Consider the following 15,579-nt stretch of genomic DNA (forward strand, 5'->3'; position numbering starts at 1 on the left):
CGAGAATGCTTTCTTCACCACGTAAGGACCCTCATAGTTCAGTGCCTATTTACTTCGATCTTCTCCTGGTAAAGGCACTATTTTCTTTAGTACAAGATCTTTTTCGTGGAATCCTCGAGGTCAAACCTTTTTGTCATATGATTTGGCCATCCTTCTTTGGTAGAGTTGATGATGATAGATTACGACTATCCTTTTTTCACTGATCAGATTCAGCTGTTCATATCTAACTTTTATCCATTCTACCTCTTCTAGTTCAGAGTCTACCAGTACTCTTAATGAGGGGATTTCCACTTTTAAAGATATAACCGCCTCCATTCTATATACCAACATGTACGGGGTGGCTCCTGTTGAGGTTCGAACTGCGGTGCAATACGCATGAAGGGCAAATGACAACATCTCATGTCAATCCTTATAAATGACTACCATTTTTTGAATAATCTTTTTGACATTCTTGTTAGTAGCTTCTATTGCACCATTCATCTTTGGTCTATACGAGGAAGAGTTGGAATGCTTGATTTTCCATTTAGCGCAGAGTTCTATTATCATCTTGCCATTAAAATTCTGGGCATTATTAGTTATAATCTTTTCTGGTGGACCATATCGACAAATCAAATCTCTTTTAATAAATTTCTTCACTACTTTTTGCGTCACATGAGCAAATGACCCGGTTTCTACCCATTTTGTAAAGTAGTCAATAGCCACGAGAATAAACCTATGACCATTGCTGGCTTTTGGGTTTACAGGTCCAATCACATCAATTCCCCACATCGCGAAGGCCATGAAGATGTCAAGTTAAATAGAGGAGTTGGAGGGGCGTTGATTTTGTCACTGTATACTTGGCACTTATGACACTTTCGGACTTAGTTAATGCAATCTTTCTCTAATGTCATCCAGAAGTAACCGGCTCTTTGTATCTTCCTAGCCATCACGTGTCCATTAGCATGGGTTGAGCAAATTCCTTCATGGACTTCTCGTAACACGCCTTTTGCCTCAAATTCATCCAAACATCTCAACAAAGTCTCGTCGAATGATTTCTTATACAAGATCTTCTTATCAAGATAAAAATCTGTTGCCAACCTCCTTAAGGTCTTCTTGTCGATCTCGGATGCCTTCATAGGATATGCCTGGTTTTGGATGAAACTCTTGACATCATAGTACCAAGGGTTTCCATCCACTTCTCTTTCGACTAAGCAACAATGAGTTGGGTTATTTCTGATATTGATGTGTACTGGTTGTACCTTGTGCCCAAAGTCTATTTTGGCCATAGATGTTAGTGTAGCCAAAGCATCTGCAAACTGATTTCCTTCCCTTCCTAGATGGGTGAACTCTATTTCCTCAAATTCTCCAGCCAGTTTAGATAGGTATTCTTGGTAAGGCCTTAACTTCTCTTTCTTGGTTTGTCATTCTCCTTTTACTTGGCAAATGATCAGTATTGAGTCTCCATACATATCTATCTTTCTGATGTTTAGCTCTAATGCAACCTCTAAGCCAAGAATACAAGCTTCATACTCAGCCGTGTTGTTGGTGTACCCGAACTGCAGCTTAACTGAAACTGGATACTGCTTCCTATCAGGAGAGATTATCACCGTACCTGCTCCATTACCACATACATTTATAGCACCATCAAAGTACATAATCCACCAATCTGATTTCTCTTCCTCGATTGCAAGCACATCTTCATTAGGAAAGTCAAAGTCTAATGACTCATAATCTTCCATAGCATGGTCAACCAAGTGATCGGCAATAACACTCCCTTTTACGACTTTCCTTGTCATATATACTATGTCATACTCAGCTAATAGAACTTGCCATCTTGCAATTCGGCTTGATAAATAGGGCTTTTCACAAATGTACCTCAACGAGTCTAATTTGGAAATTAACCACGTAGTGTGATACAACATATACTGAAGTAATCTCTTTGCAGCTTATGTCAGTGCGCAACACAGCTTCTCAATCACAGTATACCTAGACTCACATTCCGTGAACTTCTTGCTCAGGTAATAAATGGCCCTGTCCTTCCTTCCGGTTTCATCGTGTTGCCCAAACACACATCCCATTGCTATTTTTGTTACTGTTAGGTACAATATCAATGGCATTGCTATTTTTGTTACTGTTAGGTACAATATCAATGGCCTTTCTGGTACAGGAGGAACAAGCAAGGATGGATTCAATAAGTATTGCTTGATATTCTCAAAGGCCTCTTCGCACTCTTCATTCCAAATTCCTGGGTTCTTCTTCCTTAACAAACAAAAGATTGGGTCACAGGTCATGGTTAATTGGGATATAAACCGAGCAATGTAATTCAACCTTCCTATGAAACCTCTCACATCCTTCTCAGTCTTGGGAGGTGGCATAGATTGAATAGCTTTTACTTTGTTGGGATCAACTTCTATCCCTTTGTCACTCACCACAAATCCCAACAACTTCCCAGATTTCACCCCGAACGAACACTTCGCCAGGTTAAGCCTCAACTTATATTTCCTTAGTCTTTAAAACAATTTCTTTAATATTTGGACATGATTTTCTCCCTCTCTAGATTTAGCAATCATGTCATCCACATATATTTCAATCTCTTTGTGCATCATGTTGTGAAACAAAGTCACCATAGCCTTTTGGTAGGTGGCCCCGGTATTCTTTAAACCAAAAGGCATGACTTTGTAGCAAAAGGTTTCCCATGGTGTTACAAAGGTTGTCTTCTCCTTATCCTCTTGTACCATTTTTATCTGATTGTATTTTAAAAACCCATCCATAAAGGAATATGTGGAGCTGTGTGCTGCTGATTAGTACTTAAAAATGTATTTTTATCATGGTTTTATATCATCATTTTGCACTTGAAGTATCAATAACTCCTTAACCAAAGCATGTTTTATAATACTATATCTAATAATATAAGATACCTTTAATTTGTGGTAAATGTTCATTTTAAATGCAGGCCTATCACATAAATGAAAGGATTGATTAATGACTTTAAGAACTTAAATTGCAAGGATAAAGAGATGGCCAAACTTAGAAAAGAGATGTCGGTGCAATTCAAACCGGAACACTGTTTGGTAATTGGGTCATATCTAGAGCTATATATCTCCGATTTAGTTCCAATTTATATGGATGGAAAGGTAAGACATAGGCCTACAACTTTCATATGGAGCCCAAGATCTAAAAAGGTCATTTTCAAGTCCAAATTGTAGCAACAACAACAAAGCCCGAATCTGTCTTCCAGCCCGAGCACTGTTCAGTAGTTTGGCCATATCTGGAGTTCTAGAAGTCCAAATGAGCTGAATGTTTTACACAAGCAAGCTGAGACAATTGCCTACAACTTTCATGTTTGCAACTGGCTCCAATTGTGACGTTATCAATGACATTTTGGGCAGACAAGAGAAGATAAGGATTGTCACCAAGTCAAAAGTTGGCCACCCACTTATCAATTAGTCATCAAATCAATAGTTCCCAATTTTGGCCTATAAAGGAGGCATTTGCCATGCATTTAGGCATCTTGGTGTCCAGATCAAGATCATGCTCTTCCTTTCTCTCTTTGTATTTTTTGTAATGTTTATACTTTGCTTTCATTAATATTAAGTTTATGCCTTTCATTTCCTTTCCTTTACTTAGTTAACTTTTATGTTCTTATTTTGTTTATCTATTTTGCTTTCTTTCATTATGTCTAGCTAAGTTAGTTATGTTAAGGTGAAAAGGTTACACTAATGGTGTAAGAATAAGTATAATGTAAACTTAATATGGACTTTAATGTTTGATACTAACATATTTTATATTTGTTATCTTATTCACTCTTTAATACTTTGCTTGTTAAATTATTAATCTTGATTTATGATGTATAACACTTGGTACAACAAATGCTTGGCTCTTTCATAGCCCATAATGTATGGTATAACCGACACCTGAGCTATGAAAGGAACTTGATTTGTTGTTAACATAAGTTATAATCATGAATGCTTGACGAGATTTACAAGGATTAGCATTAATTGAATAAGATGACTAATGTAATCATGTTAACAATATATAATCTGATTGGAACCTCCTTTGTGTGTGGTTTCCAATTCAATAATAAGAGTTTATATTATACTTGTTTGATATACCATTAGTGGAACCTCTAACCTTGACATTTGTTATTATTATTGTTTAATCCTTACATTAATTTTCCATCTCCAAGTTCTCATCATCATCTTCTTCTTCTCTTTCTTTATTATTATTATTATTATTACTACTACTATTATTACTACTATTACTACTACTAATACTACTACTACTATTATTATTATTATTATTATTATTATTATTATTGTTGTTGTTGTTGTTGTTGTTGTTGTTGTTGTTGTTGTTGTTGTTGTTGTTGTTGTTGTTGTTGTTATTGTTATTGTTGTTGTACTATTATCGTTTATAATTTGTACAATTAACCTCCATGTGGTTCGACCCCGGTCTTGCCGGGTTATTTATTACTTCGACATTCCTGCACTTGGGAGAAGACATCAATCTTTTTGTCGTGTCAGCTGCATTATCAACTAACGTATCTAAGTGTGGTAGAGGGAGATTATCTTTAAGGCTAGCCCGGTTTAAGTCCCTAAAATCCACACAAACTCTGATTTTACCTTTCTTTTTGGGTACCACCACTATGTTTGACACCCATTATGGATACTTGACTACTTCCAAAAAACCAGCGTTCTATTGTTTTTTAATTTCTGCTTTTACTTTGATTAAGACCTCTGGATGAGTTCTCCTCAACTTCTGCTTAATCAGTTTGCATCTTCCACTAGTGGTATCCTATGTACTACAATATCCGTATCCAAACCAGGTATATCCTTATAGGACCAGGCAAAGGCATCTATATAATCTCGGAGCAGTGCAATCAATTCTTCTTTCTCTTCAGGGGTGATCAATGTCCCTATTTTCAGCTCTCTCTTGATTTCTTCATTACCTATATTTATGGTTTCAAGTTCCTCTTTAATGGGTCTCTAAGCCTGTTCATGTTGTTCTATTAATTTTGTAAATTCCCTTATGTTTTTCTTCTCCCATTCTTCATCTTCTATAGCTACTATGTATTCTTTAAAGTTTGGCCATTCATTCTCAATGTAAAGTGTAGGTGTTGTTGTGGAAGATCCGCTTTCAGGGTTCCTGAAAGTAGAAAGTGATGTGTAAATGCATATTAAGACATCAAGATGAAAATTTGAAAAAAAATGCATGATCTCGTTAAAAGGAAAAGATTGGCTCAAAAAAAATAATCCAATTGACATCTTGAGCTTCGATTGTCAATGAATAAAACCAAAACAAAAGAAAAAGGCAACCAATCATAAATAAAGTTATAATCCAACAATCATTGTTGATTACATTTTGAAAACCAATGGAGCTTTTTAGGTCTCCCAATTCTGGAACTTCTCTCCTTCGGCTAGCTTTTGAATGAAAGTTCTGGCAGTAACTTCTTCCAAAGTGTAGATGGTTAATTGCGGCAACTATTCATCCTTTGTTCCAGATTCAAACTTCTCAGCGACGTCCTCGACTTGATCTTCCTCCAGACTATTTATATTTATTGAAGAAAGCTTCTGAAGGAGGTTTTTACGTCCCTTATCAGGCTGCATCATGTATGCAGCCTTTGGAAAAGAAATCTTGATAGGAGGGATGGCTAAGCTCTCTTCTTCAGGCTTTCTTCCTTCAATTCTCGCCATTCTCTTCTCCCTTCTTGCACCAACAGCTCGCTTGTAATCCTACTTCTTAGGCTTATATCCAAGCCCAAACCTCTATTCTACAGCTTTGAGCTTGATTATATCAATCAACTCAAGTTTTCCTTTCTCGATATCATATGGGAAAGGAATCTTGTGCTTCAAAAAGCTTTTAGCGGCCATTTTGGCAGCCTTTGAAATTTCTGGTTTCCTTACCACAGTGTTCTCAGGCACCCACTTGGTATTCACAACCTCAAATGCATGAAGATTTCCATCCTTACACTCTTCAACTTCAATGAATGGAACTGCCACATTTCTTACCATTGATATAGTCTCCTCAACCTTAACAGTCACCAGAACACCATTAGCAATGTACTTCAAACATTGATGCAACGAGGAAGGGACAACTCCTGCAGAATGTATCCATGGCCTTCCTAACAACATGCTATAGGAAGGGTGAATATCCATCACTTGAAGGGTTACTAGAAAGACTTGTGGACCCACAACTAGTTCAACCTCAATTGTCCCTATCACTTTCCTTGGCGAGCCATCGTACGCTCTAGCCATCATCACACTAGGTTGCATGTGTGAGGGATCTACCAGCATTTCATCCAGCATATGTCTTGGTTACATATTAAGGGCTGAGTCGTTATCGATGAGAACTTTACTGATGAGACAATCTTTACATCGTACCATGACATACAAAGGCTTATTGTGTCCTGTTCCTTTAGCGTCAAGTTCATCTTCCATGAAATATAGGTAATTGGCAACATAGATCCTCCCTACTAGATGCTCCATAGTCTTTTGTTCAATATCTTGGGGTACATAGGCCTCATTCAGTACTTTTTGCAAAGCATTACGATGCGGCTCGGAGCTGAGTATTAATGACATGATGGAGATCTTGGCAGGGGTCTTCTTTAATTGATCCACTATACAATACTCACTATGCTTTATCAATTTCAAGAACTCATTTGTTTCTTCCTCAGTCACAGGTTTATTTACCTCAAAATCTTTATTTAGGTCCAACACCTCCTTGCCCTTAGCCTTTCTTTGCTTCTTTAGTTCTTCAGGTGTGAAACAACGACCACTCCGAGTTAGCCCACTTATCTCAGTTTGAAACAACGACAAAGGAGTTTCGACATTCAAGGTATAACCATAATCTCCAGGAATCGCTCCATAGTCTACTTTGTTTACATATGAGGGCTTAGTTAATACCAGTTTCGAGAGCCCAATACCAATTTCGAGAGCCCATTAGCCGTTGATTGGACTCTGCATTTCCCCTGATTCTCTATTATCTATATCTCTTCATTATCTATTACAGCCTCAATCCTTAGCTCTTCTAAAGTTAGCGTTCTCGCAACCTTTCGATGAAACTTAATGCATTCATCAATAGGATGCCCTTTCTTTTTATGGAATAGGAAAAAATAATTTTTCCTCATGCAATATTCAGATGGTTTCTCCAAATGTCTAAATTGTACCAACATCTCGCACAACCATGGTCACTCTTAGCACCTTTTCTTTGCTACCAACCTCCATAGTATTCACTCCACTACCACCTACAGCATGTTTGGGTAGAGGGTTTGAATTCACATTAGGAAAATCTTCAAAAGTAACCCATTCGATTTTGATTAGTTGTGATACCCTCTTCTTAAAAGCCACGCAGTTCTTGATGCTATGACCCGCATTACCAGCATGGTATTCACAAGTCAACTCGAGGTTGTACCAAGTACGGAAAGGCGGTTGCATAGGCGGTAATGGTAACGGAGCTATCTGTCCAATACTTAGCAACTTGGCATATAACTCCTTTAGGGTTATTGGCAACGGTGGTAATTGTTCTTCTAGTTGTTAGTTGTCTCTCCTTTGGTAACTGTTTTGGTTGCTAGTAGGGAATTTTGTTTGATAGGGTTGGTTTGGCATAGAGGGTTTGTAAAAGTTAATGCTGGTGATTTAGGAGGTATGTTTGGTAGTTTTAGTAGTTTATTCCTTTCCCTTGGTACCTGCCTTCTAAGTTATTCACCTCGGTTTCCTTTTTCTTCCTAAAAAAACCCTTCTTCTCTACAGGTTTTGCAATTCTCCCATTTCAGATTCCTTGCTCAATCCTTTCAGCAATTCGCACAGCATCATAGAAATGCTGGGGTGAGCTACCCATAAGATGTTTGTAGTATGAGGCCCTAAAAGTATTGGCAAACAGTGTTACCATCTCCGTCTCTATTAGTGGAGGTTATACATTGATAACTTGGTCTCACCACCTTTGAGCGTAAGCTCTCATGGACTCTTAAGTTCCTTTCTCCATGGTAATCAGACTGATCCTATCAAGAGCAATCTCAAGATTAAACTTGTATTGTTTTAAGAAAGCATCGGCCAGATCTGTCCATTTCTTGATCCTAACATTGTCCAGCCTCATATACTAGCTAAGAGCCGATACTGTCAAGCTATCCTAGAAGAAGTAAATTAGCAATTTATCATCGTGGATAACTTCTGCCATCTTGTTGTAGTAGGAACGAAGATGGGTCTTTGGGCATTCCATTCTAGTATACTTAACAAACTCCGGCACTCTAAACTTCTTTGGAATTATGATGTTAGGCACCAAACATATTTCAAGAGCTCTAATTGGGTCAAATAAATCATTTCCTTCAACTGCCCTTAGCCTCTCTTCTAGTGCAGTCCACTTATTATACCCTTCATGATTAGAGAATCTAACGTCTTGTGGATCCTCATTTGTTAAATCCATTGTAATAGGGATTTGGATGGGCGGAGTGGGATTAGGATGCTGCTTATTTGGTGTATTTTCCTTAGTGTTTATAGGTGCAATAGGGACTTAAGCTGCTGGTGGTGCTTCATCAAGTTGAGTAGACATTCCCTCTTCATCTCTAGCTCTCAACATTTGCTCTAGCATACTAGTCAGGTGTGTCACATCATTCTAAACTCCTTTAAGCTCTCTTTAGTACTGAGTTTCTAATTGTGACCTTTCTTCATTTTCCATTCTTGTTCTTTGTTGAGTATTGTGGATTCTAGAAGGGGGACCTATATTTCTTAATCTGTAGATGCGTGTATAGATATATGAGAAAATGCATGATTGAGAATGCTTTATATATTAGGTATGGATGCAAACTTCTTGTGAAGAAATAATAACCACCACCTTATAAATATAGGTTCTCTTGTCACATTACAAGGAGTACTGCCTTTCAAGTTGTTTGCTTGAATCATATTCACCAAGAGACAGATTTTACATAAGAAGATGGGTCAACGCCCTTTTCATTAATGCTTAATAAGTTTATTACATTAATAAACAAAAAGGAAGTACAAAATATATTAATCCCTTTCCTCCCCAAACTCTCTAGCCAAAGGTAAGAAGGCAAAGCCACAATTCTCAATCTTTCCTAGAAAGGCATCAGTTTCAGCAAGGCTTCGGCGATAGCGAATGATGTCCCCTCCCACATTTCTCGCATTGATTCTAATAATTTGAGCATGTGCAGTAGCTTCATCCATTTGCTTATCTATCTTGGTCATCTTCTCTATAAGCAACATATTGGTTCTGTTCAAAGCAGTGTTGTTATCGTCGATTTGATCCTTGTATTTTTCCATTGGTGCTAGCTTCTCGTCCAAATATTTCACCTTTTCACGTTCCTTGTCAAGTTTTATCCTCATAACTTTTATCTCATTCTTCTTAACCGTTAATTCTGTTTCAACAGCCTCAAAACCTTTCTTTTTACTTTCTTCTTTTGTAATCCCCATCAAACGGCTTTCCAACTCCATATATTTCTTGTTCAAATCCTCATACTTTCCAATCCTATCCATCAATTCGAACTGGACTTGTGCAAATTTTTCTTGGAAATATTATGCACTTCCTTGGTAATCGTTAAGGTCAATCTCCATTGCTTCAAGTTTAGAGCAACTTTGCATCCAATTCAAACTCATCCTTCTTAGCTCCTTCTCACTTTCTTCACTAGCAATCTTCTCCTCACCCAGCTTTAACTTAAGCTTTGTTATTCTTGCATCTCTAGATTTTAGTTGCTCATCTAGAAATGCTCTCCTTTTATCTCCTTCCAGTATCATTTCTTCCAACATTGCCTTGTCTTTTCTGCTTTTGCTCAACTCTATCCAAATTTTTTCCATTTGTCTTCTTAACTGCTTTTTATTATTGACCCTTTTCCTCTTAATAGGCTCTTCTACAGTTTGGGGAGATTTGACTCCTACACAAGGCATGGCTGAAGGAGCTAGGTTTCTCCATTTTTCATATTCTTCACTTGTACTTGGATCCTTTAAACCTTCTATCTCAACCAAAATCAGATGCTTCCAATCTTGTTTGATGATCTCCAAAACTTCTTGGGGTCTTTAAACAAACCAAAGAATTGAGCAATTCCCATAGTCCTTGGAACAAACTGCATGCCCCCAAGTTGCCTTACCACTAGGGCAGGAGCATAACTCACATAACTTGTAATCCCTACCAATGGCACCCAACGTCTTTGTCCATAACTCATCAAGACTTTCACTATCGTTACCCATGGGGCTCTCCATTTGAAATCACTATTAGGCAATCCTTCTAATTTTTCAACCCAACCTTGGTTGTCTAGATCTCCCCATTCTTCTTCTACTAATTTCAGGGGTCTTTGGGTGAACCACCAAAAATTATTGAATACAGGTTTTTTTGTTTCGATATGGCTAACCATCCAAATATACAATAACTGCATGCAGCATCTCATTGCTCCTTTTCCAGTCCTCCTACAATGATTAAGCGTCAAGATGGTTTCAGCTAAAATAGCAACCACTGGATTGATTTGTGTATTCTCATACTCTATATAAGCAGTAGTAGCCTCCAAACTCACTACACCCGTCTGACTTGGGAACAACACAAGGCCAAATATGCCCAAGGCAATCAATCTCTCTTTTTCTAATCCTGACTTCTTTTCCAGTTTAATTTCTAGCATCCTTCATTTCAGACCGGTAACATTCTTTTCCAAAAACTTTTCCAAGTGGGAGATTCTGAGCAGTTTTGACAATTCGGGGATGATCTTATCAGACCTCAAAGGAAAATAAATCCTATACAGATTGTTTGGAAACTGAGTCAACATCCCATCTTCCTCAATAGTGGGATATAGGTTTATGCTTCCAAAAGAAAAACACCGGTAGTCTGGATCCCAAAAATGAACTAAAGCTCGCACAGCTGGGCTTAATACTTCTACCCTTGCAATCTCCACCAAACATCCGTATTTCCTAAAAAATGCATCCTTATCCACATTCTGAAAGTGAGTCGTTAACTTGTTCACCTCATTCGTAATACAATTCAGGTTCTTGATTGGTGACAGCTTCTTAGCATCGTTTCTAAGGCAGTCTCCTCTAGTCAATTATGACAGTTCATAATTTTTTCCATATTCTATGATGGAAAATTTATCTATGGTGGCCATTTCATTCACAAGTCCTGCAATTCAAGATATTATGGAGCATACAACCTAAGGATAGGTTCTAGTTCCTTTACGTGAGACATAGGGTAGGTTCCTAAAAAAAAGGTCTCTTGTTGTCCCAGTGATCATCCTCGTAAAGGAAATATGGAGGGTCAGCAGATAGTAGGATGGCACATGTACCAATCACTATCAGTCTAAACACTCAGCAAAGAGTTGGGGTTTACACAAACTTAAACCTTGACTCAAGTCATAAGGCAAGCTGCTAGTTCCCCACTTAACTTAAAAGTTACATGTGTGTGCCCTCAAAAAAGATAATAATAATAAAGTGATGCATGACTATACCATATATGACAGGATGTAAAAATACATGTTAAAGCTTTTAAGCAAAGTATAAATTCATAGCAATTAGAGAACAACAAATACATAGCATAAACACACAAATTACCAAGCCTAGTCCTAGGGTCCCTAGTGGAGTCGCCATCCTGTCGCACCCTCGCGAGCAGAGCGCGGTGTCGTGGCAACCATTAATTAATTTTGGGGTCTTTTAGTTTATTATTTTGTGTAAAAGGGAGTCGCCACCTAGTATTATAGTCACTAGGAAACCTAACTGGTCTTTCAGAGATTCTAAGGCAAGGGACTAGTTGCGTAAAGGGAAGGTGTTAGCACCCCTAGTACACCCTACCTAAGGTAAGCTGCTCGGTGTTTGGTTTGTCTTATAATTGCTATGATGTTGGTATTTTCTAATCCCATCAGTTTTTCTCAGTTTGATTCTAACTAAATTTATTAAGATAGAAATCCAAGGAGATTCAATGTGCTTTACAAGCTTATTTTTCCCTTGGTATTTCAAGAGTTTGCGCCTCATAAATCACAAGGAGGAGAAACAAAATTTTAGAAACCTAAGGGGTGCTTTAAATGCCTATTTTTGCCTTAGTGTTTTATAATCTCACGGCTCATAAATCGTGGAGTAAAAAAATTTGAAATATCCTCAATTATAATCAAGGCTTCTTTCAAGGATGTGTGCTGATTTATTATTCCTAGAAAATTATTTTGGATATTTACCACTCCAGGTTTCTTTATCCAAATATTAACAGTGAATAATAACAAATTATTCCCAATAATATTTTGGATATTCGTCCTTTAAGGATTTCTTTATCCAAACATTAGCGGTGAATAATAAATGAATTCCCCCCAAAATAAGATTTTTATATTTTTTTGGAATATTGGCCAATACCCTTTGGAGTTTTACAAACATGTTGTAAAATCCAAAAAAACAAGAAAATAATTTTTGTGTTTAAGAAATCCATGCGAAAACACATTTTCAAAACTTCCAATATTTATATTTTTTTTGTATAAAAAAATTCAATAAAACATGTTAGGGTATTGGCCGTATACAACAAACAAGAAAATATTTTTTATATATTTTTTGTTAAAACGCAAACATCATGATTAGACATAAACACCAAAATGGAAAGTACCAAACCATCATTCATATTACAAGAATTACAAGAAACTTGAAACATATCATAGCAAAAATCTTTCAAAGCCAAATCAACTTAAGATTTTGTACACTGGAAATGACTAAACCCATATGCATAAGGGAACCAAAGTTTTGAAATTGAAATTTTGAAATCAAAATCCTACTGCATGTGACCATGACTCATGACTAAATTTTTACAATCCGGGAGTTCCTACCATGCTAATTTCATACAAAAAAGAAGAACTTGGAGCGGCATGCTTTTATAGCACATATATATCTCGGACTAGAAAGCAAAGCAGGCCTGGCCGACTATCAAAAATAATAATAATGGAAGGACATGAACAGAAAAAGGAGCTGCTGATGAAGAAAACAACAGCCCCTTTCCCCGGTTCCTTAATTCCAAAACAGCAAAAGCAAGGAGATAACCACGACAGGAACAACACAAGGGAAGCAAGAAAACTAGAGGCTAGCTACCTCTTAACAGTCACCCATCCAAAACTCAAAACCATAGCAAAAAATAATACAAGGGAAGCATTCATTGTACAGTCTAAAATTGAAAACAAATGTGCAAAGTAAAGACAAAATAGTAAAGGCAGTAAAGGAGGAGAAAGTTAAGACTTACCTGGAGGTCTCACCGTTTTCTTTTCTACAGAAGATGAAATAAAACTGAGCAAGCGTTGCTATCAAATTTTAGAGCAAAACCCCTTCTCCGTCGTGTCTTTTTTTCCTTTTCCCTTATGGTGATACCTCTTTTTTTTTTCTTTTTTTCTTTTTTTCTGCTTTCTTTCTTTTGTTCTTTTCTGCTCCCTTTCTTGCTTTCGTTCCTCTCCCTTCTGTCCTCTTTTTTTCTTATTTTTCTACCGCTTTTTGATCTCTTCTTCTTTCTGCCGCCCTAGGTCATTAGAGGGGCTTATATATAGCCTAACATATCTCTATTTAAGAAGGATTCAATGAATTAAACCTAGGATGCAAATCCTACTGATTTGTAGTAAAAAAATGCAAAAGGAAACTGCAATATTCTGACTTTGTGGTGGTGCTTTACGTCTAATTTCTTTCCAGTTTTAGAGGATGGTGTGGCTCTTTTCTTTCCTTCCATAGGGCCAGCAACTCCCTTTGAAATAAGGCAACAAAAACGTGGTCTTCAGCTCTAACAATCACACATGATGAGAAAGGAAAATAGCAGAGAAAAAGGGAAAGAAATCAGATGAAGGGTGCAGTTGCAAAGTCTTATTTTCCTTATTCGATGTGGTAAAAATCCTATCATTTATGATGATTCAGCCCCCCTCTCTAGCTTTCAATATCCTTCTTCAATTCAATCCCTCATTTTAACACTTTTCAATTCAGTCCTTGGTCTAGAAAAAAATCCTTCGAATCAGTCCCGTGAACTTGGGCTATATATCCTTCCCACGACAAAATTTTCTACCTTCACGTTAGATATTTAAATAGAAATATCTTGAGCTTCTGATATCAAAATCAAGTGATTCAAAAGCCCAAATTCATCTACACGTCTAGGACTAAAACTTTGATGAAGAAATCAAGGTGAGATAAAATCTTTTTAAAGAACAGAATCTAGCAGTGATTTGGTTGGTCGAAAGGGATCTCCGGGTCTAACTCAAAAATTGATGAATGTCAAGAATCCTGATATGACTAAGAGTATGAACTAAGAACAAAAATCATAAAAACTAGGCTAAAATAGAGTTTTTTTTAGTGCAGACTTGGGTCAATATCCTTCTCGAGTCAGAATTCTCTGCTTTCATGTTAGATATTCAAACGGGAACATCTTGAGCCTCTGATATCAAAATCAAGTGATTCAAAAGCTAAAATTCATTTACACATGTAGGACTACAACTTTGATGAAGGAATCGAAGTGAGATAAAATCGTTTTACAGAACAGAAACTGGCAGTAATCTAGTTGGTTAAAAGGGATTTCCGAGTCTAACTCAAAAACTAACGAATGTTGAGAATACTGATATGATTGAGAGTGTGAACTAAGAATAAAAATCACAAAAACTAAACCAAAAATAGAAATTTTTTAGTGCAGACTCGGGTCAATATCCTTCTCGCGGCAGAATTTTATACCTTCACATTAGATATTCAAATAGGAATATCTTGAACTTCTGATATCAAAATCAAGTGATTCAAAAGCCCAAATTCATCTACATGTCTAGGAATAAAACTTTAATGAAGAAATTGAAGTGAGATAAAATCTTTTTAAAGAACAAAATCTAGTAGTGATTTGGTTGGTTGAAATGGATCTCCGGGTCTAACTCAAAAACTAACTAATGCCGAGAATCCTGATATGACTGAGAGTTGAACTAAGAACAAAAATCACAAAAACTAGGCCAAAAATAGAGTTTTTTTTAGTGCAGACTCGGGTCAATATCCTTCTCGCGGTAGAATTCTTTGCCTTCATGTTAGATATTCAAACGGGAACATCTTGAGCCTCTGATATCAAAATGAAGTGATTCAAAAGCTAAAATTCATCTACGCATATAGGACTACAACTTTGATGAAGGAGTCGAAGTGAGATAAAATCATTTTAGAGAACAGAATCTAACAATAATCTAGTTGGTCAAAAAGGTTCTTGATCTGACAATGCTAAAGCATCCAAATCTGACTGAGAATCTGCCCTAAGAATAATGATCCCTAAAACTTAATAAAGGTATAGGTCAATTTTTTAACATGTCATGAGTGACAGAATATAGTTAGGATGGTCAGATATCGTACGAAACCAAGTCAGAATCAGAGCCTAAGTTGGAACAAAAGAAAAAAAATTGCGACAGCAGCAAAACCCCTTTTTTTTTTCTTTTATCAATCTTCTAGCAAACATGAGATACACTCCCACACTTGGTTCAAAACGGGTATACACCATCTCTAGCATGTGGGGTCCAAAATTAAGCAACAACATATCTTCTCTAGTATCAATTGATCATGATCAAGTAGATGTCAAATAAAATTATATATGATCTGAATATGCTTAGTATTAGAGAAAAATGTTGTATTTTTTACGAGAGTTATTACATTTTAAATGTTG

The 15,579-nt window shown here is 36.8% G+C and overlaps 1 protein-coding gene across 1 annotated transcript; it reads right to left on the reverse strand.

Moving 5' to 3' along the window:
* Positions 1 to 860: 860 nt before the first annotated feature.
* LOC105118071 (uncharacterized) lies at positions 861 to 2,717 on the reverse strand. The gene is made up of 5 exons (XM_011015935.1): positions 2,604 to 2,717; positions 2,308 to 2,450; positions 1,976 to 2,238; positions 1,416 to 1,864; positions 861 to 1,334 (listed from the first exon to the last, which is right to left on the reverse strand). Exons 1-5 carry the CDS (start codon positions 2,715 to 2,717, stop codon positions 861 to 863), a joined length of 1,443 nt encoding a protein of 480 aa, XP_011014237.1.
* Positions 2,718 to 15,579: the final 12,862 nt, after the last annotated feature.

The sequence above is a fragment of the Populus euphratica genome, unplaced genomic scaffold, assembly GCF_000495115.2.
Source record: "Populus euphratica unplaced genomic scaffold, PopEup_1.0 scaffold1701.1, whole genome shotgun sequence".
Lineage (NCBI taxonomy): Eukaryota > Viridiplantae > Streptophyta > Magnoliopsida > Malpighiales > Salicaceae > Populus > Populus euphratica.

Coding starts and splice junctions, on each gene's coding strand:
- LOC105118071 (XM_011015935.1), bottom strand. CDS start 2,717: ATGGTACAAGAGGATAAGGAGAAGACAACCTTTGTAACACCATGGGAA. Junction 1,865..1,975: donor GAGCAAGAAGTTCACGGAAT/GTGAGTCTAGGT, acceptor TTTCCAAATTAG/ACTCGTTGAGGTACATTTGT. Junction 1,335..1,415: donor CAATACTGATCATTTGCCAA/GTAAAAGGAGAA, acceptor GGAGAATTTGAG/GAAATAGAGTTCACCCATCT.